Source organism: Quercus suber, unplaced genomic scaffold, assembly GCF_002906115.3.
Source record: "Quercus suber isolate HL8 unplaced genomic scaffold, Cork oak 2.0 scaffold_201, whole genome shotgun sequence".
In the NCBI taxonomy this organism is placed as follows: domain Eukaryota; kingdom Viridiplantae; phylum Streptophyta; class Magnoliopsida; order Fagales; family Fagaceae; genus Quercus; species Quercus suber.
This window is the reverse complement of record NW_027069659.1, coordinates 555,622-579,724: the sequence shown is the minus strand read 5'-3', so window position 1 is coordinate 579,724 and position 24,103 is coordinate 555,622. Positions and strand designations below refer to the sequence as shown.

Below are 24,103 nucleotides of genomic sequence, written 5' to 3'. Positions count from 1 at the left end.
TGATATTTACGGAGGGAAATTTTTTACGATTGACATTTTACAGGGAAAGAATGTGTGCCCTTCGGATTGGTGTGGAATGTGTGGCTTTTGGATTGGTGTTATATACTTATATGTGTAAATGCAATGGTGAATCAGTAGACCATCTATTACTACACTATCCTATTGATATAGAATTGTAGTCTATGGTATTGGGTTTATTTGGAGTTTGTTGGGTCATGTCGAAGGCCGTTGGAGTTGTTAGCTTGTTGGCCAGGTTGTTTTCGGCATCACCGGAATGGTCATTTGTTGATGGTTGGCCTACACTGCTTGATGTAGTATCTGTGGAGGGAGAGGAACAACTGGGGTTTCAAAGATACAAAGAGAACTATGCCTGATCTCAAATTTTTTTTCCTTAGAACTTTGCTATATTGGATATCAGTTTTGCGTGGTCAGTCTATATGTTCTATTATTGATTTCATTGATTTATGTAACTTGCGTTGCTGATTGTATAGTCCCCAGTTGTATACTCTTTATATACTTGAGGAAACTTTTTTTTTTTTTTTTTTTTTTAATATCTATAAAATTTCCATTATCCCAAAAAAAGAAAGGTTTAAAAAGCAGACTACAATCTTCTTTGCTCTCCAACTCATTTATTTTAGGTGAGTATTCTCTCATAGGTACTACATTGTATTAAAGTTAGGGGTGTTAATAACCCAAGTACCCACCCTACCCAGACCATTCTGATTTGCCCAAAACTCAGTCTGAATTGGGTTTTATAACTCAAAACCTGACTTGTTTCAGCCACTCTTTGGGTTCTCTTCCCCTCAACCAAGTGAACCTGACCCAACTGAGTCCTATTTGTTAGCCCCTTACCTTCACCAGCCCCCCTCACCTTGTTGTCTGCCTCGCCTTCACCACCATCCCTCACTCTCTTTGATACTCATCGGCCTCAGCCTATTAACGTCACTCTTAGGAGATCCAGTAGATCCTTACCTCTAGCCTGCTCAGTCTCCACCTCATCACCTCCTTTGACATCCTTGGTGAGTGAAATTGATGGAACTGTGATCCAACTGTCAACTCCAACACTGCACTTTGGTTGGCACTGGTCAAACATGAGGTGATTGGATTGGTTGGGAGGTTGATCCTTAACCCAACAGAACCTGACCAATGACGCCCTAACACTAACACATGCTTGAAAATTTGCTTTATAAAGTTGATACCATACAAAATATATATAGTACATGAAGTGAAGCTAGTCTTACTGTCCATGTAGGAAGAGTCCCTCCCTTCTCTTTAACCACAAAAACTCAATTTTGCCCACCCTTAAGAAGACTAGGCCATGATCTGATACAATTAAAAAACTTTTTCTGCAGTTTTTTATGACCTAGTCTATACTTTATCGGCTGCTTGTGGTGCAGTTTAGTCCGACAACTACATCAATGTGGGGAATAATTTTTTACGCAATAATTTATCCAGTTTTCAAGCCAAAATGTCCTTGTTCAGGTACCAAGACTCAGCGAACTCCCCACTTTTAACTCTCTTCATAGTTTGGTTCTCAAACCTATTTCCTTTGCTGCTAGCCCTTACATTGTCAACAATAAAACATTGATTGATTTTAAGATCAATTAGGGTATTAGATCGATTTTAGGGTCAATTAGTGTACTGTGAAAAAAGGGGTGGGCTCTGAAAAGTTTGACGCGAAAACCTGACTCCTAAGTCATCAGCGGAATCTCTGTTAGCAATTAAGCTTCATTCTGCGTGACAATTGGAAAGTTGTACAATTGAAGACATTTCTGAATTAGCTTGATGCATTTAGTATGAGAAAAATTGTTGTTTATAAGCCTATTGGGAAATCCAAGGATTCTATCAGCTGCAGTAAGCATAGAATTGATTTTACATTGTTGTGTATAAAGCCAATTTGTCATTCTGGCAGGTTGATATTAAAATCTGGTGAATATTGAATTGGTTTGCATTGGCAATATTTTTTTGGAATACTCTTCATTATGATTTTGATAATTTCTTTTAGTGCCTGGATTTCTAACATTATTTGCATAACGTGGACAACACACCTACTTTAATGTTCAACTACAAAAATAAGTCCATTCTCATCAGCCAAGGGACAACTACATTTATCTTCAAATGAAGGGCACAATTTGTGAAAAATTTAACTAACCACCAAACACTTAAAAGCATTAGTGCTTTATTTTGTAGGAATATTAATCATCTAGAGACAAATTATTTTGCATCTTTTGTAGCCTGCCTATTTTGCATCTTTGCATGTCTTTGATTCATTTCTTCATTACTCCCTCGGCATCTCCATGCGTTGCCTAGCATTGAAAATGTAGCAGCAATTAGTCTAGGTTTTTTTCTGCAATGCCATAATTTGAAATACAGGATGCATATATTCTAACCTTTGTCCGGTCACCTTCTTGGTTTCTTAGAAGTTCTCTCCAATATGTAAGCAATAACTTCTTTCAATGTGGCTTTACGTTGTTTTTTGAAGTTCCAGAGCTCAGGTATCACATATCTCCCACTAGGGTTGTATTCATTCATCTCCTTCAGAGCTGTTACTACAGCCATATAGACCTCTTCTCCCCATTCTTTCCTTAGTTTACTCAACTTCTCATCTTCTTCATCTATTACTTCCTGCATAAAGAAAAACCATTTGTACAGAACTTCTTTCTTAGAACCAAAATGTATCTAAGATTTCTCTGTAACCTACACTTAACCAAAAAAGATTTCTCTGTAACCTATGCAATGGTACTTTTATATTAGCATCTTTTGGTCAACACAATGTGGCATGCTCAGCGAGCACCATTTTCAGGCACCAAAATTCGGTTATTATTGATTTTGTTTTGAAGTCAATATGTCAGACACAGGTTGTCAACTTTTTGACTATGAATGCTACTCCAACTAGGGGTGTGCTAAAAACTCACCAATTCGCCAAATCCGACCTGACCCAACCCAACCCGCCGGGTTGGGTCAATTTTTAGTGCTTGGTGGATTAGGTTGGGTTACAAAAAAAATTTTAAAAGTGGATCGGGTTGGGTTTCGGTCATAAAATTAAAACCCGCCAAACCCAACCCGACCCACCCATATTTAATATATATTTAAAATATATTATATATTTAATAATTTTAAAAAAAAAACCAGCTGTAGGGCACTTCGATTCCTACTATCATATATATATATATATATATATAATATTTAAATATATATTATATATTTTGTTTATCAACTCAGTTAGATATATTNATTTTTTTTTTTTTTTTTTTTTTTTTTTTTTTTTTTTTTTTTTTGAGAATCACTTTTATCATGTATGTTAATTGATCTAATCAAAGTATGTTATGTCAATTTAATTTTTCCATGTCAATTAATTAGTAGGTCAGAGATAAACTTTGAAAAAATTTAAAAAATGTATTTAAAATAATAAAAAATTACATATACCAAAAATATAAAATAAAATAAAATTTTAAGATTTTTTTCAGGATCAAATACCTACTAACGTTGCATTTGGCATTGGCTTAAAAAGTTAACTCTTTTAACAATTTGATTTTTTTTTATATATTATTCAGCTTATTTTTTCTACTATTTATGGGTTCTATTGTACTTTTTGGTACTATTCATGGCTCATATTGTACTATTTCAACTACCTTTTAGCTTTATCTATAGTACTTTCAGAAAAAAAGTTTTCAATTTCAACTAAATAAGTTATTCCCAAACGAACTCTAAGACTTCTAATCACTGCCCAGGAAACCTCCATACCAAGTTTTTGCATAAAGAAAAAAGTTGTTAACAAAATAGTGCATTAATCGATAATTTTGTTTCAATAATTTGTTCCAATAAATAACAAATGGGAAGAATGACATAGCTCTAATTCCACAAGACAAATGATCTATGAGTAATGTTATAAACACTATTTTTTCCAACAATTAAGTTGGTAGGTGTTTGTTGGTTCTCATTTGGGCTCAATACCTATGTTACTTTATCATTTACCATTAACAACTTGTCACGTCAATAGTTGTAAAGTGTTTTGTGTTCCTAGAATTATATTGATGATCAATTTCACATATAATTTCAACTCCAAATATTCAAGCAAGTATGAAATGAGTTAGGTGCTAGCAAGTCAACAAGTAAAGGACAATCCTTATTGCCTCCTCTAGCAAGTTGGGTGAAATGAAATGCAATCTTGATGCAACTATTACATACAATAAGGTATCAAATGAGGGGTTTTGGGAATGAATAGCCAAAGCCAAGTGGTAATGGCATGGGCAAAACAGGTCATTGCAAGGGATTCATTGTGAAGGAGAAGAGAGTGTTTCTTTTGTTGCACTAATACATGTCGTAGAATCAGGTTTTAAAAACGTGATGATGGAAAAAGGCAACCTTTGAATGCTACCAAACCTTTGGCGAAGTGGGAACTAGGAAGCTCTACACACTTGTCATGTGTGGCTCTTGTGGAGGATGCACTTAATAGAGCAAAAGAAATTTACAATTGTGAATTTTTTTTATTTATTATTGTACGGCGGCCCGTACCCTTACCCACTTGGGCCCAAGACTCTAATGTAGGGATGCAGCCCACAAATCCAGCCTGTCTAATACCCAAAAGCGAGGCCCAAGCTCGCACAAACTGCAGACATAAGTTTTGCCACCTGCCTATTGCTCGGCAAACCTTTACCGAGCAAGGGGGAATAAACGTCCAAGCGTCCCGTCCCTTGCATACTCGGCAGTCTCTCAGTTAACACTTCTGCCGAGCACATTTGCGAAAGTGGGAACCAAGTTCCAAGGCCATCCTTACTGCGTTCCACTCCCACCTAACCACCCACTTATAATCGAAGGTATTGGACCTCCTTTTGCACTAAACATAAGAGTAATCATGATCTCTCCACTGACCTTAGGCTATAAATATGAGAAGTTGGAGCAGAAATGAGGGTTGGAAATTTTACGAAAAAATAGGGAGAGATAGATAGAGAGTATAGGGAGAAGAAGGTGATTCAGGCAGTTGAAAAGAGAAAAGTGATCTCATTGAGTCTCTGTGCCGAGAACGATCCATAGTAGGAAATCCAAGCCCACTATACAAATAAGTTGTGAGCCCAAGTGAGTCCCGACCCAGTGGTCTCGCGTACACTGCGCACAATTGGCACCGTCTATGGAGATCTCCTACAACGCCGTAGTTCTACTGAGGCTCAACCCCGGGGAAGCAGATGGCTGGGAGACGCTCTAGGAGCGATGCTGAAAGTGGTTCAGTGGGATCTTCCCAGGGATCTTCATGGCAAGAAAGAAGGCAAAAGGAACGTGAAGACAGGGACTGCGAACGGGAGGAGCAGTTCGGCCTCGGGGAGGGGTCATACCAAACGCAGCACGCGATTTCGAATACCTCGGGGCAAAGGCAATTCGATGAAAGGGACGAATAGCTTGAACGGTTACGCAGGTTGGTGAGAGACCTGGAGTTGGAGGCAGAGAACAGGCATCGTAGAAGGGTCAGGGACAACCGAGAAAGAAGACCTGACATCGAGGAAGATCGTCATCAGACGAGGTCTAACCAATCTAGGTCCCACAACCGCCGAGAACGCTCCCGTTCACAAGAATCTCATCGGGGAAGGGAGCGGTCTCATTCCTGGGAATCTCGCTAACACTGAGATCATTCGCGGTTGCGGGAGTACACAGACCAAGGTTCGGATTCCCCAGAAGAGCAATGGCTCCATACTGCGGCCATGGACGCGATGAGCCGCGCGCATCGTAAAGCTGCTCGATCCCCATTCTCGGCTGACTTCGAGAGGGCCCCATTCCGGACAAATTCACGCACCCTCCATTCAACTCCTACAACGGGAAGGCGGATCCGGTGGAGCACATCAGTCACTATATCCAGATGATGTCTCTGCATACCCACAACGACGCACTGATGTGCAAGATTTTTCCCTCAAGCCTTGGTCCTGCCGCTTTGAGATGGTTTAATGGGCTACGGAAAAGCTCGATCCACAATTTCACCGAGCTGATACAAGAGTTCGAGATCTAGTTTATAACTTGTAGCCGGATGCTGCAATCGGTAAACACACTGCTGTCCATAAAGATGAGGGTAAGGAAAACCCTCCGTAGTTATGCTAGCCGGTACTAGGAGCTTTATAACGAAATTAGTTGGGGGAACGAGAAGATTGCAGTGAGCACTTTTAGGATAGGATTGCCTGAGGATTCTGGGCTGAGGGAATCATTGACTAAGAAGCCTCCCGAGGATATGAGGCATCTGATGAGGCGTATCGAAGAATATAAATGGCTGGAAGACGACCAGCTGCAAAGCAAAGGCAAAGCACCCATGACAAATCATCCTTGGCAAGATGGCTTTCAACCGAGGATTCGGGGAGACCGGGGAGACCTGAGGATCCAAGAGCCAGAAGTGCCAGCAGGGGAGGTAATCCACCCCCACTTAGGATAATTGAGATCATCCACGCTCCCCTAAGGATCCTCGCCCCAGCAGGGAGAAAGGGGGTATTGAATGTGGTCCCAGTGGAGAATAGCTCGGACGCACAACCGGCAGGGAAGAAGATGAAACTTACCCGCAAACCCATCACTTTTGGCGATAACGATTTAGAGAGGATGGTTCAACCGCACGACGATACTTTGGTGGTAACTGCCTGGATAAATGGCTTCTTGGTGAAAAGGGTAATGGTAGACCATGGGAGCGGGGCTGACGTGATGTATCCAGATCTATTCCGGGGGCTCGGATTGAAGGACGGGGACCTCTCTAAGTACAATACACCATTGGTCGGGTTTGATGGCTAGATCGTAATACCTGAGGGGAAAATCTCTCTGCTCGTGGATATGGAAGGCAAGGAGGTGATAGTAACGTTTATAGTAGTGGCTTCGTTCTCCCCGTACACTACGATACTAGGAAGACCGTGGATCCACACAATAGAGGCCGTCCCATCCACCCTAAATGTGAAATTAAAGTTTCCTACCGAGCATGGTATTACTGTGATAAGGGGAAGCCAGCAGACAACTAGACAATATTTAGTTGCCATAGTTAACCGAAGGAAGGAGATTGCTGATCAGAGGGAGCATGCCAGCAGAAGGACCAGCCACAAGGGTCCCGTTATAGCAATTACAAGACGACCGAGGAAAGCAAAGGGGTGTTGGTGCCGAGGAAATGATGAAGGTAAAGGTACTTCCAGATGCCCACAAGTGCTTCCATATAGGGAAAAGCATGGACGAACAGGAAAAAGTAGAAATGTTGTTACTTTTAATACAGAATGTGAATATGTTTGCATGGAGTCCATATGAAGTGCTCGGGGTGGATCCCAAGTTCACTGTCCGTGAACTTAGAGTTGACCCCTCATCCCCTCCTAAGAAGCAAAAGCCGAGGAGATCGGCCTGGGAGCACGCCGAGGCAGTGAAAGCGAAAGTCCAAAAGTTGAAGGATGCTGGGGCGATAAGGGAAATTTTCTTCCTGGATTGGTTGGCAAATACCATGGTGGTGAAGAAGAAGAACGACAAGTGAAGGGTTTGGGTGGACTTCACGGACCTGAACCGAGCATGTCCAAAGGACCCTTTCCCGTGCCAAAGATTGATCAATTGGTGGATGCCATATATGGGCAACGAGAATGAGCTTTCTAGATGCATTTCATTTTTTTTTTTTTTTTTTTTTTTGGTGCCTGGATAAAATTTCTTTTGGTTTGTAGAGTACGTTCACGTTGGTTTGGTTTTGGTTTTTTTTTTTTTTTGGATAAAATTTTGTACAGTAGACGTTGGTTCTCTTTGTTTGTTTTTATCTTCTTTTTTTTTTTTTTAATATCCTTTTAGCATTTGCTTATTTTATAAATAAATTAAAAAATTAAAGTATCCAGACAAATTTTTTTTAATAATAAATGTGTTACTTTTTGTTTATATATTTGTAAGGACATAATGTTAAATTTATATCTACTTTATTTTTCATCCTCTCATTTTTTATCTCAACTAAACAAAAAAGTTTTCAATCCCCCTTACTTTTCCACCCCTCCAACCAAACACAAATGAGGGAAAACTAAAATTTTTCTATCCTCCCACTTTTCCATCATCCCACAATTTTTTATCCTTCCACTTTTCTATCCTCTCATCCAAACAGACCCTAAGGTTCAAGGCCATGTATTGCTTCTTGAGATGATATCAAGGATGCTATCTAATTTTGTTTTAAATGGTTTTGGGCATATTGTATAGGAATACCTTAATAAAGAGGACTTCGTAAAGGTATAATCAAATAGTTTTTATTTGATGATCATGATAATACATGGAACATGAAAATAAGTTATTTGAAGCTAATTTACTTTTAAACTAATTATTTTATACAAATAACGATTTTAAATTTTCTAAAAAAATATATAACAATCAAACTAATACGTGACAATGAACACTAGGGGTGTATGCAAGTCGTCAGGTTTAAGTTTAGTGTAAATTCATCGTCTAGCCCAATCGCATCAAGTTTGAGAAAGCTCAAATCGCTGCCAACTGTTGACCCATGAATTGTCAACCTATCTAGTGAGCTAAAATCAACAATAAGATTGATCACACTAAGTTGGTCAGGTTTAAGTTTAGTGAAAAACTCATCATCTAAACCCAGTTGCATCAAGCCGACCGTTAACGCATGAATTGTCGACCTATCTGGTGAGCTAAAATAAAAAATGAGATTGGTCACACTAGCAATTTTGCTAATTTGGGATTTGAAGGGGCTTGGGGTGTCACAATCTGGTGGAAATTTGATGAAGATCTCAAGATATTCGCTATATATGACACAGATCTCGAGCCTAAAAACTCAAGATCGACGAGATCTTTATCAAAGAGGAGCGACATCATTCTAGCAAATGCTAATTAGGGGGGAAAGAGACTAACAAATTTTTTTGATAGGATACGGTATGTCAGATTCTCATGTGGGAAACTTGACACTAAACTCGATAAATTTAGATTTTGTTGGTTTTAACCTGTCAGTCAACCATCACAAAATGTTGAAATTGACCGAAACTAATCGGGTCGGGTAGGTAGTTGGGTCCTTTGATTGTTTGGCCACACCCTAGACCCCAATAATATATACCGCAGAAGAAGTTCAATAAAAATGGGAAAAAAAAATTGGAAGAGAGAGGGAAAAAAAAAAAAAAAACTTAGGGATAAAATATGATTGAAGGATAAGAAAAATGGGTTTTTAACTGTATATATATAAAAACCACACACACCAGAAGCCAGCTTTGTCTCAAGCATTCCATGCTGTTACTGTTACGATGTGAGCAAAGGAAGGCCTCGGACCTCTTTATCCGTAGATAGCCATAGCCCCATTCCTTCATCTCCGATTTCTGTATCTTCTTCTTCTTTTATCATTGCAAAACCAAAACCCCTCGCATTTTCTCAACGAAACCCTCGTTTGTTCAAAAAATACCCACGACTCTCCTGTGAATCCCCTAGAAAATCCCATCATTTTGCAGAGAAAATCCCCAATTAGAGTCTTCAGGTAAGATTTTCATTTCATGGGCTCTCTTTCTCATTTTCTTGTTTGTCTCTTATCTTTCGTTTAAGGTGTTCCTGGTATTGTATGCTTGTATTGCTTGGATTTTAGGGATTTTTCTTAGCTATTCAAGATATGGGTTTTTTCTTGTTTTGATTTGGGGTTTGTGTTATTGGGGATCTTTTTGCAGATTTACGGTTTTTGGTCTTGTTGGGTCCTTATTATTTGCTCCAAATTTTGTTGTATCTGCAAAAGAATATGTCGATTTTGCCCAAAAGTGATTCGATTCACATCCGGGACGTTTGGAACGATAATCTTGATCATGAATTTGCTTTGATTCGTGGAATCGTAGACGATTACCCTTACATTGCAATGGATACTGAGTTTCCGGGTATTGTTCTTCGACCGATAGGGAATTTCAAGAACAGCTTTGACTATAATTACCAGACCCTTAAGGCCAATGTGGATCTACTGAAGTTAATTCAGTTGGGTCTTACTTTATCTGATGAGAAAGGGAACCTTCCTACTTGTGGGACTGATAAGTATTGTGTGTGGCAATTCAATTTCCGGGAGTTTAATCCCAATGAGGATGTGTATGCCAATGACTCTGTTGAGCTGTTATCCCAGAGTGGTATTGATTTCATGAAGAACAATGAGAAGGGTGTTGATGCTCGTCGGTTTAGTGAGTTGTTGATGTCGTCGGGGATTGTGTTAAATGATACCGTGCATTGGGTTACTTTCCATAGTGGGTATGATTTCGGGTACTTGCTCAAGTTGCTTACTTGCCAAAATCTTCCCGATACCCAGGTGGGGTTCTTTAATCTGATCAAGATTTATTTCCCTACACTTTATGACATCAAGCATCTGATGAAGTTCTGCAACAGTCTTCACGGTGGGTTGAACAAGCTTGCAGAGCTCTTGGAAGTGGAAAGAATCGGTATATGTCACCAAGCTGGTTCAGATAGTTTGCTTACTTGCTGTACATTCATGAAACTGAAAGAGAGTTTCTTTAATGACTCAACCGAGAAATATGCTGGTGTTTTGTATGGTCTCGGTGTTGAGAATGGACAGAATACTCCTTGAAAAAAGAGAAAAAAAAAAAAAAATATATATATATATATATTATGAAATGATAATATAATGGACAGAATACTCCTTGAAAAAAGAGAAAAAAAAAAAAAAATATATATATATATATATTATGAAATGATAATAAAAATAAAATGTATTTGTTAGAGTACATGTTTGTGCCAGTTTCCACTTTCCATCTACATTTCCTTTACAGCAATTCTTTTGCATTTTGTTCACAGTTTTCACAGTGAAAGTCCTTACCATAATTCATGACAAAAGATGAACTTTATTTAAGAACTTGCATTTCCTGCAAACCAGTAGCATCATTGCAAAGTCAGAAAAAATAAAAATAAAATGCAAATGTCTCTCTTTGTTAATATATTGTTCTTTTGGCTTTTGGATCATACAAGGGTGAGGGACGAAAAAATGCCTAAAATCCACAAAAATTGCATAAGAAAGGAAGCCATTTTATGTTTCTTCATTTCTTTCTCGTCATACTTCCCAAGTAACAAAGGATCCTTGATGGCTTGGTCATAATATTGGGGTGTTCTAAATTTACAGTGGCTAGCATCATGCAACTCGTTTCTCTTTTACAACTTAGGATCACTAGGTTATAGAAGTATACTGAAGGATAGATCGATGGTTCTAAAAGTACAGATGCTACTCAAAGCTGACTGATTTGTTTAGTTGTGGACAGTGGCTTAAGGTATGCATAGTCTTTTATCTGTTTCTTTTACTAATTTTCCTGGTATCACACATACCTTCTCTTGAACAATTGTAAAATATTTCCTGGATGAATATTGTTTAGCAATTGTTGCGTTGTTTCCTTATTTGAGTTATTTCAGTTTGTTTATAGATGCAATCTCTCCTGTGGAATTCTGGCAATAAAGGCGTGATGTACTCAGATTGCCCTATATTGGCATTTTGCTGGCATATTGTTTCTTGAAAGCAGTAATAGGCAGCATTTTTAGGTCATTGGTACAATTGCTTTAGATTTTTTTCCCAATTCGTTTAGCACTACTTCAAACATCCTCTCCATCCTAAACTTGACTTGTCTTCTTTTTGTTTTTCTCATGTTTAGTTCTCATCCTCACAGCTACTAGTGATGGTTCGTGTTGGTTCCTAGCACTATGGTCCAATCATCACTGCCAATGCCATGGTTCTATCAGGCTGTAGGTTGGGAGGGTTAAAGGTCTTGGATTTTGGTGCAGTCTTAAGTGTGGTACATTGTACCAAAGAAACATTTAAGCCTTATATTGCAAATTACCTTATTAAAAAAGGTATATTTGGGATTTGGTCCAAGCTATTTAATGTGGACTATTTGGTCTGAACGGAATCGGCAGGCTTTTGAGGATGAGGGGAAAACTGTGGTCCAGTTATTAGAGTTTTGCCAGAGGACCCCTTTTGATTGGTCTCGATGTTGGGGTTTCTCGGATTGTTCTACCCTTACGGATTTTATTTCTTCTATTAGAATAGATTAGGGGCTGTTTTTGTCTTGTTGTTTCTTTTTTTCCATTGTTCACTACTGTGAACTCTTTGTGTTTCTCTTGCTTTTCTTTTATTAACAATATTCTCTTCTTACTTATCAAAAAAAAAAAAAAAAAGGTTTCTTTGGCAAGACGTGCATTATCTGGAGATGGATTAGGTATTGGCTGGAACAGCCAATATTAGTCTAGGTCTATGTCCAGATTACTGCCATTGTATTTGAGTATTTCCCTTCCATTTTTTGGTTTAATGAATGAATCTTTACTTGTTGAAAAAGATACTAATATGTAACTTCGCAGGCGAATCAAAAGCCTAACAGAATATAGTTTGGTATTTACCAAATGATTCATAGCATGTCAAAAATATGATTTTAAGAAATTTAGTAAATGTGTGTAGTTTAGTTAGGGAAGTATATTAGAAGGGGTTGACCTACTCTGTTAAGCTATCTCCAATATGAGATAGGGGATGGATCTAGGGTGAAATCTTGGCAAGATCGATGGTGTGGGGAAAACTCTCTTGCTATGTACTTTCCTGAGTTATTTAGGATTTGTCGTAACAAGGATGCAAGTGTGGCAAAGATGTAAATTTCATGCGAGCTGTGCAGGATTAGGAGTTGGAGTCTTTGTTGAATTTCATGGATGTGATCTATGGGGCATCAGAAAAAGGAAATGGGGAGGATAAATTGTGCTACAAACCAAATAAGAAAAATGGATTTATCGTAAGTGGTTACTATTAGGTTTTACTTTGCATTAGTGACCAATCTTTTCCTTGGAAACTAAAGATTCCTTCTGGAGTAGCTTTCTTTGTTTGCAATGATGTATTGGGGAAAATTTTGACAATTGATATTTACGGAGGGAAATTTTTTACGATTGACATTTTACAGGGAAAGAATGTGTGCCCTTCGGATTGGTGTGGAATGTGTGGCTTTTGGATTGGTGTTATATACTTATATGTGTAAATGCAATGGTGAATCAGTAGACCATCTATTACTACACTATCCTATTGATATAGAATTGTAGTCTATGGTATTGGGTTTATTTGGAGTTTGTTGGGTCATGTCGAAGGCCGTTGGAGTTGTTAGCTTGTTGGCCAGGTTGTTTTCGGCATCACCGGAATGGTCATTTGTTGATGGTTGGCCTACACTGCTTGATGTAGTATCTGTGGAGGGAGAGGAACAACTGGGGTTTCAAAGATACAAAGAGAACTATGCCTGATCTCAAATTTTTTTTCCTTAGAACTTTGCTATATTGGATATCAGTTTTGCGTGGTCAGTCTATATGTTCTATTATTGATTTCATTGATTTATGTAACTTGCGTTGCTGATTGTATAGTCCCCAGTTGTATACTCTTTATATACTTGAGGAAACTTTTTTTTTTTTTTTTTTTTTTAATATCTATAAAATTTCCATTATCCCAAAAAAAGAAAGGTTTAAAAAGCAGACTACAATCTTCTTTGCTCTCCAACTCATTTATTTTAGGTGAGTATTCTCTCATAGGTACTACATTGTATTAAAGTTAGGGGTGTTAATAACCCAAGTACCCACCCTACCCAGACCATTCTGATTTGCCCAAAACTCAGTCTGAATTGGGTTTTATAACTCAAAACCTGACTTGTTTCAGCCACTCTTTGGGTTCTCTTCCCCTCAACCAAGTGAACCTGACCCAACTGAGTCCTATTTGTTAGCCCCTTACCTTCACCAGCCCCCCTCACCTTGTTGTCTGCCTCGCCTTCACCACCATCCCTCACTCTCTTTGATACTCATCGGCCTCAGCCTATTAACGTCACTCTTAGGAGATCCAGTAGATCCTTACCTCTAGCCTGCTCAGTCTCCACCTCATCACCTCCTTTGACATCCTTGGTGAGTGAAATTGATGGAACTGTGATCCAACTGTCAACTCCAACACTGCACTTTGGTTGGCACTGGTCAAACATGAGGTGATTGGATTGGTTGGGAGGTTGATCCTTAACCCAACAGAACCTGACCAATGACGCCCTAACACTAACACATGCTTGAAAATTTGCTTTATAAAGTTGATACCATACAAAATATATATAGTACATGAAGTGAAGCTAGTCTTACTGTCCATGTAGGAAGAGTCCCTCCCTTCTCTTTAACCACAAAAACTCAATTTTGCCCACCCTTAAGAAGACTAGGCCATGATCTGATACAATTAAAAAACTTTTTCTGCAGTTTTTTATGACCTAGTCTATACTTTATCGGCTGCTTGTGGTGCAGTTTAGTCCGACAACTACATCAATGTGGGGAATAATTTTTTACGCAATAATTTATCCAGTTTTCAAGCCAAAATGTCCTTGTTCAGGTACCAAGACTCAGCGAACTCCCCACTTTTAACTCTCTTCATAGTTTGGTTCTCAAACCTATTTCCTTTGCTGCTAGCCCTTACATTGTCAACAATAAAACATTGATTGATTTTAAGATCAATTAGGGTATTAGATCGATTTTAGGGTCAATTAGTGTACTGTGAAAAAAGGGGTGGGCTCTGAAAAGTTTGACGCGAAAACCTGACTCCTAAGTCATCAGCGGAATCTCTGTTAGCAATTAAGCTTCATTCTGCGTGACAATTGGAAAGTTGTACAATTGAAGACATTTCTGAATTAGCTTGATGCATTTAGTATGAGAAAAATTGTTGTTTATAAGCCTATTGGGAAATCCAAGGATTCTATCAGCTGCAGTAAGCATAGAATTGATTTTACATTGTTGTGTATAAAGCCAATTTGTCATTCTGGCAGGTTGATATTAAAATCTGGTGAATATTGAATTGGTTTGCATTGGCAATATTTTTTTGGAATACTCTTCATTATGATTTTGATAATTTCTTTTAGTGCCTGGATTTCTAACATTATTTGCATAACGTGGACAACACACCTACTTTAATGTTCAACTACAAAAATAAGTCCATTCTCATCAGCCAAGGGACAACTACATTTATCTTCAAATGAAGGGCACAATTTGTGAAAAATTTAACTAACCACCAAACACTTAAAAGCATTAGTGCTTTATTTTGTAGGAATATTAATCATCTAGAGACAAATTATTTTGCATCTTTTGTAGCCTGCCTATTTTGCATCTTTGCATGTCTTTGATTCATTTCTTCATTACTCCCTCGGCATCTCCATGCGTTGCCTAGCATTGAAAATGTAGCAGCAATTAGTCTAGGTTTTTTTCTGCAATGCCATAATTTGAAATACAGGATGCATATATTCTAACCTTTGTCCGGTCACCTTCTTGGTTTCTTAGAAGTTCTCTCCAATATGTAAGCAATAACTTCTTTCAATGTGGCTTTACGTTGTTTTTTGAAGTTCCAGAGCTCAGGTATCACATATCTCCCACTAGGGTTGTATTCATTCATCTCCTTCAGAGCTGTTACTACAGCCATATAGACCTCTTCTCCCCATTCTTTCCTTAGTTTACTCAACTTCTCATCTTCTTCATCTATTACTTCCTGCATAAAGAAAAACCATTTGTACAGAACTTCTTTCTTAGAACCAAAATGTATCTAAGATTTCTCTGTAACCTACACTTAACCAAAAAAGATTTCTCTGTAACCTATGCAATGGTACTTTTATATTAGCATCTTTTGGTCAACACAATGTGGCATGCTCAGCGAGCACCATTTTCAGGCACCAAAATTCGGTTATTATTGATTTTGTTTTGAAGTCAATATGTCAGACACAGGTTGTCAACTTTTTGACTATGAATGCTACTCCAACTAGGGGTGTGCTAAAAACTCACCAATTCGCCAAATCCGACCTGACCCAACCCAACCCGCCGGGTTGGGTCAATTTTTAGTGCTTGGTGGATTAGGTTGGGTTACAAAAAAAATTTTAAAAGTGGATCGGGTTGGGTTTCGGTCATAAAATTAAAACCCGCCAAACCCAACCCGACCCACCCATATTTAATATATATTTAAAATATATTATATATTTAATAATTTTAAAAAAAACCAGCTGTAGGGCACTTCGATTCCTACTATCATATATATATATATATATATAATATTTAAATATATATTATATATTTTGTTTATCAACTCAGTTAGATATATTTTGTTTATAATTAAGTTAGGTATTCATGTATATTTTGTTTATAAGTAAATTAAGATACTAATTCAGTTATATTTTGTTTATCAACTCAGGTTGCAAGTGTGATATATTTTTTTCATCTCAATTTAATAATAATAGTAATAAAAAAAAATTGTTCAACCCCTGGGTTCAACCCGACCCAACCTGACCCATATGGGTTGGGTTGGGTTAGGTTGGACTTATGTAATGGGTTGAGATGAGTTGAATTATTTTTTTACCCACCATGGTGGGTTGGATCAAAAAATTCCCTTAACTCGACCTATGCACACCCCTAACTCCAACTAGATAGGGACCTCAAATTTGGATAAATTGATTCTGCATTTCAATTAATACTATTTGTAAAATCTTTGGAAAGTTCATCCTTTTATAGTTCCAAACAACTAATTTGCAGTCAAATATGACTAAAGATGACAACTCCAAAACTAGAAGCTATTCATATGCAAAAATTATGATGAAAACCATTGCAAAACATTGAATTATAACATTGAGAGAATGACAGAGACACTCATAAGAGATACCTTGGCTTCGTTCCCATCAATCTCTATAACTTTAAATGGATACCATCCCGGATTCTGAATATACTCTTGCCACTTGGAGCATAGAATCGCAGACTTCTCCAATGCTCCATCTCTTGGATATCTTTTCTTACACACCTTTTGGAAGGGCTTTACACTAATCTCTCCCAATCTCTTGATTCCAATCGTAGTGTAGCCACTCAGGAGCCCTGACAAACCCTAAGGTGAAGAAGTAGGCCTTCAATTAGTCACTTGCAAGTGCATGGTAACTGGTAAGACAGAGATTTTGGAATATGATAAGTCTGCAACCATATTGCTTAGCCCATGGCTTTACTCTCAGCACTTCAAAGATCTTATTTATAATATAGGGGATACAAGGAAAAGAGATCATACTGCAATCATTTCTCTGCGAGCCTCTTGTAGTTGATCATTAATTTCACGTTCTTTTACAATAAGAGTTTGATTCAAGGCTTCCACGTCTTGGAGTTCTTCAACCTTTTCCTTCAATTCTTCCTCCATCTCTTCCATCTTTTTCTTTACTGCCATGTCATTTTCACCTCCCATGCACTCCATGACCTTCAGTTGCCCTCTCAGTTCTTCAATGTCTAACTGCAGCTTCTGTTTAGAAGCCAGTTCTCTTTCTAAGTTAAGCATTGTGTCCAATGCAGCCTTTTTTTCTCTCTGCATATGTATTATTCCAGTCATTTTTGTTTTTGGGTATTTATAAAGCTGTTCAAACTTCAAAGATAAATAGCATAGCATACCTGTTGCTCGTCAAGCAGTCTCAAGACACTACTACTGGCCTCCACATGCGACAATGAAGCCAAGTGGAGCACCTCATTTTTCTTAACATTATGAAAGGCAACAAAGAAATCAGCATCTTTGTCTTATTAAAAAAAAAGCATCTTTGAGCTTTGTGAACATAACTTCAATTTGTGAGAATTTTATAATTAGGCTAATATATATTCAATTTTTAAAGTATGGCATGGGTGGGTGAAGGATATTACCCTTTTCTTCTCCTCCTCCAATTTTTGTCTTTCACTTATAGTTAAGGCTTCTTGCTCATTCAGTTGTTGGCTCCATTTATCAAGCTTCATTCTCTTACATTCTAGTTCATATTTTAACTTTTCAGTCTCCTCTATAATTCTACGAGCATTATCTTGTGCAAGACGCTGCATCCTCTCCATTTCTGATAAATGAATATGACACATAATGATCATAATATCATGTGTATTTCCATAAACTAGAGACTCATATATGCAGGCAATGCATCTTTGAATGCATGAGACCATGAAACATGTAAAAGTATTTCTAAATTGTCCTACATACATTCTGACAGGATTGTGGCTTGAGGCTCAATTAGAGTCTTGAATAGCTAACTTGAGCCTGTGGTCAATTAAGCCGCTATCTTTCAATAGATATTATTCTTCCCTGCTATCATTTAATAGTTAGTAGTGTCTTTCTTATCTTTAAATTAACCAGAAAAAGAGATTTCAAACATTATCCTATAATTGAGGATGCATAAAGATGGGCATTGGTGCATTGAAAAATAGGAGTCATGTTGCTGCCTCATATAATTAGGAAACTGGATACTATGCACATTCATCCTACACAAACCGAGCAGCTTCCGCATGACTTAAAGTAAGTGACAGGTTTTGAAGTTCTATGTGGTCTAAGAGTAATTGATTATATTGCCCCCAATTAGTTAGTAAGACTCTTATCAAAAAAATTAGTTAGTATACGTAAAGATGATGATGAGATGTGATGATGACTCTTTAAAGGTAGGAATGTTTCTACTCTTTACCATCAAAATCATGAATAAAGGTTCGAGGCAGATACCTCCATTGTAAACCTGGTGAAGTCTGTCGTTTTCTTCCATCATTTTACTTACAGACATGCTTGTTTCATTGTACTTCAGCTCCATCTCATTCAAATTTTCGTTTGTGATATCAAGTTCCTTAGCTAAATTCACCACTGTTGTGTTTGTTTCCTCTGTTGATTCTTTCATTACATCGGCAACTGTTTTCAACTCGGCTTTCTCACGGAGATAATCTCCAACTGGCCTTTTTAAATGATAATCATCCGCACTTGCACACCATCCATATAAATCAGAACCGGGATACTCTTTCCAAGCATCCCAATCCTTTTTACCATGTTGAACAGCTTGAAAATCTTTATCAAATTTCCTGACATTACTAAGTCCACTCCACCCTTTGCCAAAATCTAATATGACATACCCTGAAATGTCCTGGTCACTGCATAAGACTTGGGCTTCTACAGGTTGATACTGAATGAACTTTCTCAGCCAATGCTCACTTTCCTTAACAAATTTTTCATGCTTTTGCTGCCTTGGTATATTAGCAACAATTCCTTTCCAAGGCCAGACAAAGAGTTCATCCTGCTTGAGCTGTTCAATGACTTGTCCTGGCTCAGCCTTAGACAGTGTTGAATGTGAATCATCAACAAGGTTTTCTTTCAAGTACCTTGCCAATGCAAGGTGCTTTGCCTTGTTTTTTGCACTTCTTCTATTAGCTGAGCCTGCTCCTACTCCAGAGGCATGCTGAAGAAGTTCATGGTAACGATATTCCTGTTTTTTCTTCCCACAGAAAGGGCATCTAAAGGTGGCATTTGGATTCTGGATTATGTAATTTCCAGCTATCAGCTGTTCATACGGCTTCTCTAAGTAGTACTCTATCTCAGAATCACTTACATCTGACTGTTCTGAACTGCTGCCCATCAAACCTGTCCATGAATATGAAAAGGAAAACTGAAAATTTGACAAACAGAAATTTTGAGATGGAATGAGATTTCATGTGAGAAGGATTATGGTGTGCGTGTTGTGTAGGCATGAGCTATATCAAGTCAAGTGTATACTAGGTCAAATTGATTCTATAAGTGACTAAGAGGAGTTCTAATTTCCTTTTAAAAAAAAAGAGGAGTTCTAATTGTAACTCTCTTATTTTTGAGAATCAAGTTCTAATTGTAACTTGAATAGTTCTTTTGGGGTATTGCACAGATGTGACTAGTGTTTCCTCAAGTCTTGGCATGTCATCTATGATCAGATAAATGCGCAGTGGGTTTAGTCTTTCTCATGTTGGTGACATTGTTGAAGGCATTTTTTTTTCCTTTTAAATTTGGTAGTGTGCTTCGAATTGCCATGGTTAATGCATATTATGGCATGCTTTATCAAAATAGATCCAATCTATATCGTGTGCATTGTTCAGTTTATGCATTAGTTGAGCATTTTGAAAAGGTAAGGTTATGGCTAAGAAAAAATATATTAATTTTTCAACTTAGGGAAGTAAAAATTCTTAACAACCAGACTTCTACAGTGAACTGCAATGTTTTTAGATGTCTGCACTTCAATCAGGACCATTCAAAAACTACAAACAGTACAATAAAATGCCTGGTTTCTCAACAAAACCTGTGATATTATCCTATCAAAGTGATGACAACAGACACAATATAATAAATTTAAAAAAAAAAAAAAAAAAAAAAAAAAAAAAAAAAAACCCACACTTAAGCAATCAAGAATAGATGATTTACCTGATTCCTTGTAAGCCTAAAGTTCAGACCAATCAGTTATACTTTTTTTTTTTTTTTTTTTTGAGACCAATCAGTTATGCTGAATGCTTTGAGACAGTTTAGAATTATATATATATATATATACACACACACTAAACAAGGTAAAAAGGACCGCCTATTGGTTTATAGCTTATTATGCAAGGAATAAGACCTGCTATATAAGTTAGAAACTTATCAGAGAATTAGTATTAGAATTAAGAGATTCATTTCCTGTTATGGACACAGATATGGAAGGACCATTAATCATAGAAGCTGGATGGATATTAAGAGAGAAGGGGGAAGAAACGAAAAGACACATGACAGTTCAACCGACCTATTTAGGTTGGAGAGATTTTTTTGTTGTTTTTTTTTTCCTATATATAGTTCCAAGGGATTAAACTCCTGGTTCAAATCTAGTTGTTATAAAAAGCTCAGGTTCGGCTTGGTAAAAATATCGTTTATGTTCGTTTATTTAATAAATGAATCAAGCTCAAGGCTAAGTTAGCTCAAATATTTAACTTGCCAAGCTCAAACATAATAATGTTCTCATAAACAAAATCATGAGCATGAAGCTCGAATGATGTAAATATTATGTTTTATGTTTATATGTATTAATGTTTAAATGTTTAAATATACAATATTCTTATATGGATGGGAGATTAGATTTTATAAGTTTGGAAATAAGCTAATAAAATATCCAATTATTATTTGTAAATTATTGGTAATACAAATAATCCATTTTGTAATAATTCATATATAATTCTTAACAATACAATGTTATTGAATATAATTTTATAAGCTCATAATAGGAAATCATTATATATAATTAACTCAAATAATTTTTTTTTTTTTTAGAATACTAAGTATTTTTAACACACACACAGGAATAGGGGATAAGATTTTTTAAAGAAATTTATAGTGGTGTATATCCAAAAGGACCTAACTTTTGGTTATTAATTATTAACATATATATGTAAAGGGTAACAAATTTTAGTTGTAGAGTTTACTGTATATGAGAAAATAATAAGTTAATTAAGTAGCTAGGCTCATAAGCAAGGTCGAGCTTGAGATCTTAAATATATAATCTCATTTATTGATACACTCGAGCACAACTTGTGTTCAATATAAATTAAATTAACAATCTTAAACTTTCAATACTTGGGCCAACTTGCTTACTACGCTAAGCAGAGGTACCATTCATGCTTTAGGGCTCATTGGTATGATTTTGTTGTATCTTGTAAGTAAACATATGAGAGATGTTACATTCATAATATTTTTACAACAAATCATAGGTGATTAGTTGTTATTGGTTCTAATTTGAATCTACCACTGAAATTACTTTTCTACTCCACTAATAATAACCTGTAACAATTTGCCACATATGATTTGTTGTGAAAATTTTATGGACACATAGGATTTGTTGTGAAAATGTTGTAGACATATCATTTTTCGTAAACATATTCTTCAATTATAAATTGTCTAATATGATCAAATTAAATTGGTTGGTATAAACAAAAAATTCTCCCACACTCAATAAAATTTAAATTGTTTATTTTTACAAAGAAAGCAGTGATAAAAAGACAAGAACATGTAAATTTTTTTTTTTTTTTTTCTTTTGAGAAGCAGGCCGGCTAGCCAATTTATTTTATTGATGAAAAATCAGATATATAAAGCTTATAAATGTCCGGAGGAACAAATTCCAACCAAATTGAAATAGGAAAGGACAATCTTGCTCTCTTGGCTAAAGCATGTGCCAAAGAACATGTAATTAATAGTGATTATTTCGGTCTCAATTGTAATTGAAACATGGTTAAGTAGGATATTTGAACTTAAATGGTTTTATTTTTGATAATTCAAGAAATGATCATAAAGGGTAGACCAAAAATGCACAACTTTTGAAGGGAAAGAGCTTTCTCTTGACAAAATTAAGGCTGGATCTGTCCGAATCTTCTTCTTTTTCTTTCCCTTTTTTAAAGGATTTTCTTCCCATAATCCCATTCAAGTCTCAAATAATTTATCGGCACACAACTGTAACTAATGGGCAATAAAAATGATAGTAATAGTGATTTCATGTGGAGAGTGATTGCATGCCAATCACTGATAAGTCGCCGAATGCAAATTTTCAAACCCAAGTTTTATGCGTTTGGTGCCTAAGAGATTGACATGACAATGTAACATTTACACCAAAAAAACCTTTCAATGTTTCATGATCTAATATTGGCAATCTAAAGTCGGTAGTAATATATACTATTCTTTTGTAATCTATGCTGAGGTGCGGACGTGGTTGCGGATGTGGTTGTTCTTATACTCCTGAAAAAAATCTTTTATATGCCGGACATGTGAGACACATGTCTCACTGACATGTGAGTCTAGTTGTTCTTATACTCCTGGGAAAAATCTTTTATATGCCGGACATGTGAGATATATGTCTCACTGACATGTGAGTCTAGTTATTCTTATACTCCTAGGAAAAATCTATATATGTCTCACTGACATGTGAGTCTATGGACATCTAGTATGGGAGATACTTTGTCCATGGTCCTCAGCCAACGTTCACCTAACAATTCCTTTGCTGACATTGTTGGCCGCAATTGCAGGTGGTTGATGAGCCAGATTCATCACTGTGGCTTGTGAAGTTTGCCATATATATCATAAAGCAATTAAATGTGTAGACACATTAGCAAGGGCTAAAATCTTCTAAAATTTTTGGAATAACTCTATCTTGGGCTTCTTAAAAATTGAAATCCTATTTACCTATTTTGAAATGAATAGATTAAATTTTACAGCATAATCAACATTCTTAACTATCCTCTATTTTGTATATATTTAAATTATTGATGATGTGTTAAAATTCAATTTATTCTTTTTAAAATTAATAGATAAGATTTTGAAAATTCCATGATGGAGTTCTTCTAGAAATTCTCCTAATCTCGTTACCAAGACATGAATGCTGCTTGCCAGCCTGTAACACTTAACAATTTTAAATAGTACATATATAGAGGTTTTAAATTTTGGATTAAAAAAATATATTTGGCCTCCTAAAAATTGAAATTGGCAAAAAGAAAATTTCAAAAAATTAAAATAGTCATGTAGTTCAGTTCATTCATGCGACCGGTGTCTCCTCCAAAAACACACAATAATAATAATAATAATTGTAATAATTTTTTTTTAAAAATCTCATTTACGAAACAAATTCCTAAGTGCTACTACTTTATACCGATTATAAAAAATATAATGAAATCTGATAATTAGAAAAACCAATAACGGAAGCATGTATGTTCCAGGATGCTGTCTACCTAATTTGACTCCGACGCCTATAATAACAGAGTGTGCCATGAATTTATTGGTTTGATTTTGTCTTAGAAAAAGCATGTAGATGACTTAAAAGAAGAGAAATCTAGACTCTAGAGATGAATACTGATACTGGATATCCCTCTCATCTTCTCTTCTCTAAAATCTCCGTCTCTCTCCTTATCCCTGGATATCCAACATCAACCCATACAGTAGCTTTGATCATGTTCTCAAGTTTCAGAGGCTCTTCAGGTTACAAGCTATTCATCTTTATGAAACTTCCACTTAAATACATTTTAAAACTTTGTTTCAATCTGTATGTACCAATACACCTCACCAAAGGGCACAACTATCTACTATTTTTGCATTTGCCAGAGAGCCCTTTAGCCTCTCCTAGAAATGGCTGTCTGGGATTTTACAAGGTAAATTCATCATCACAATATTTGATTGAAATTCATCAAAATCCTACGTCACATATGGTTATTAGTCGAAATAACTTATGCAGTAAAAATATATTTTCAAACAAAAATATTGAACATCCAACCAAGTGAAAGCCACCCTTCCACTAAACCATTAACAAAATCCAAACTTCAATGGGAATGAAGCTGTACTCTGCCATTGTTGCAACAATGC

At 36.5% G+C, this 24,103-nt stretch overlaps 2 protein-coding genes across 2 annotated transcripts; one reads left to right on the top strand and one right to left on the bottom strand.

Annotated features, from left to right (window-relative positions):
* Window positions 1-9,080: 9,080 nt before the first annotated feature.
* LOC136069986 (probable CCR4-associated factor 1 homolog 7) lies at window positions 9,081-10,556 on the top strand. The gene is made up of 2 exons (XM_065779170.1): window positions 9,081-9,445; window positions 9,630-10,556. Exon 2 carries the CDS (start codon window positions 9,698-9,700, stop codon window positions 10,520-10,522), a length of 825 nt encoding a protein of 274 aa, XP_065635242.1. The 5' UTR covers window positions 9,081-9,445; window positions 9,630-9,697; the 3' UTR covers window positions 10,523-10,556.
* A 4,675-nt stretch (window positions 10,557-15,231) lies between these two features.
* LOC111984824 (factor of DNA methylation 5) lies at window positions 15,232-19,352 on the bottom strand. Its single transcript, XM_024016446.2, has 6 exons — window positions 18,455-19,352; window positions 17,623-17,804; window positions 17,380-17,460; window positions 17,009-17,296; window positions 16,619-16,834; window positions 15,232-15,460 (listed from the first exon to the last, which is right to left on the bottom strand). The coding sequence occupies exons 1-6, from the start codon at window positions 19,350-19,352 to the stop codon at window positions 15,236-15,238; spliced, it is 1,890 nt and encodes a 629-aa protein (XP_023872214.2). The 3' UTR covers window positions 15,232-15,235.
* Between the last annotated feature and the right edge of the window lie 4,751 nt (window positions 19,353-24,103).

Coding starts and splice junctions, on each gene's coding strand:
- LOC136069986 (XM_065779170.1), top strand. CDS start 9,698: ATGTCGATTTTGCCCAAAAGTGATTCGATTCACATCCGGGACGTTTGG.
- LOC111984824 (XM_024016446.2), bottom strand. CDS start 19,352: ATGGGCAGCAGTTCAGAACAGTCAGATGTAAGTGATTCTGAGATAGAG. Junction 17,805..18,454: donor TCACCAGGTTTACAATGGAG/GTATCTGCCTCG, acceptor TTCATTTATCAG/AAATGGAGAGGATGCAGCGT. Junction 15,461..16,618: donor TTGATGGGAACGAAGCCAAG/GTATCTCTTATG, acceptor TTCTTTATGCAG/GAAGTAATAGATGAAGAAGA.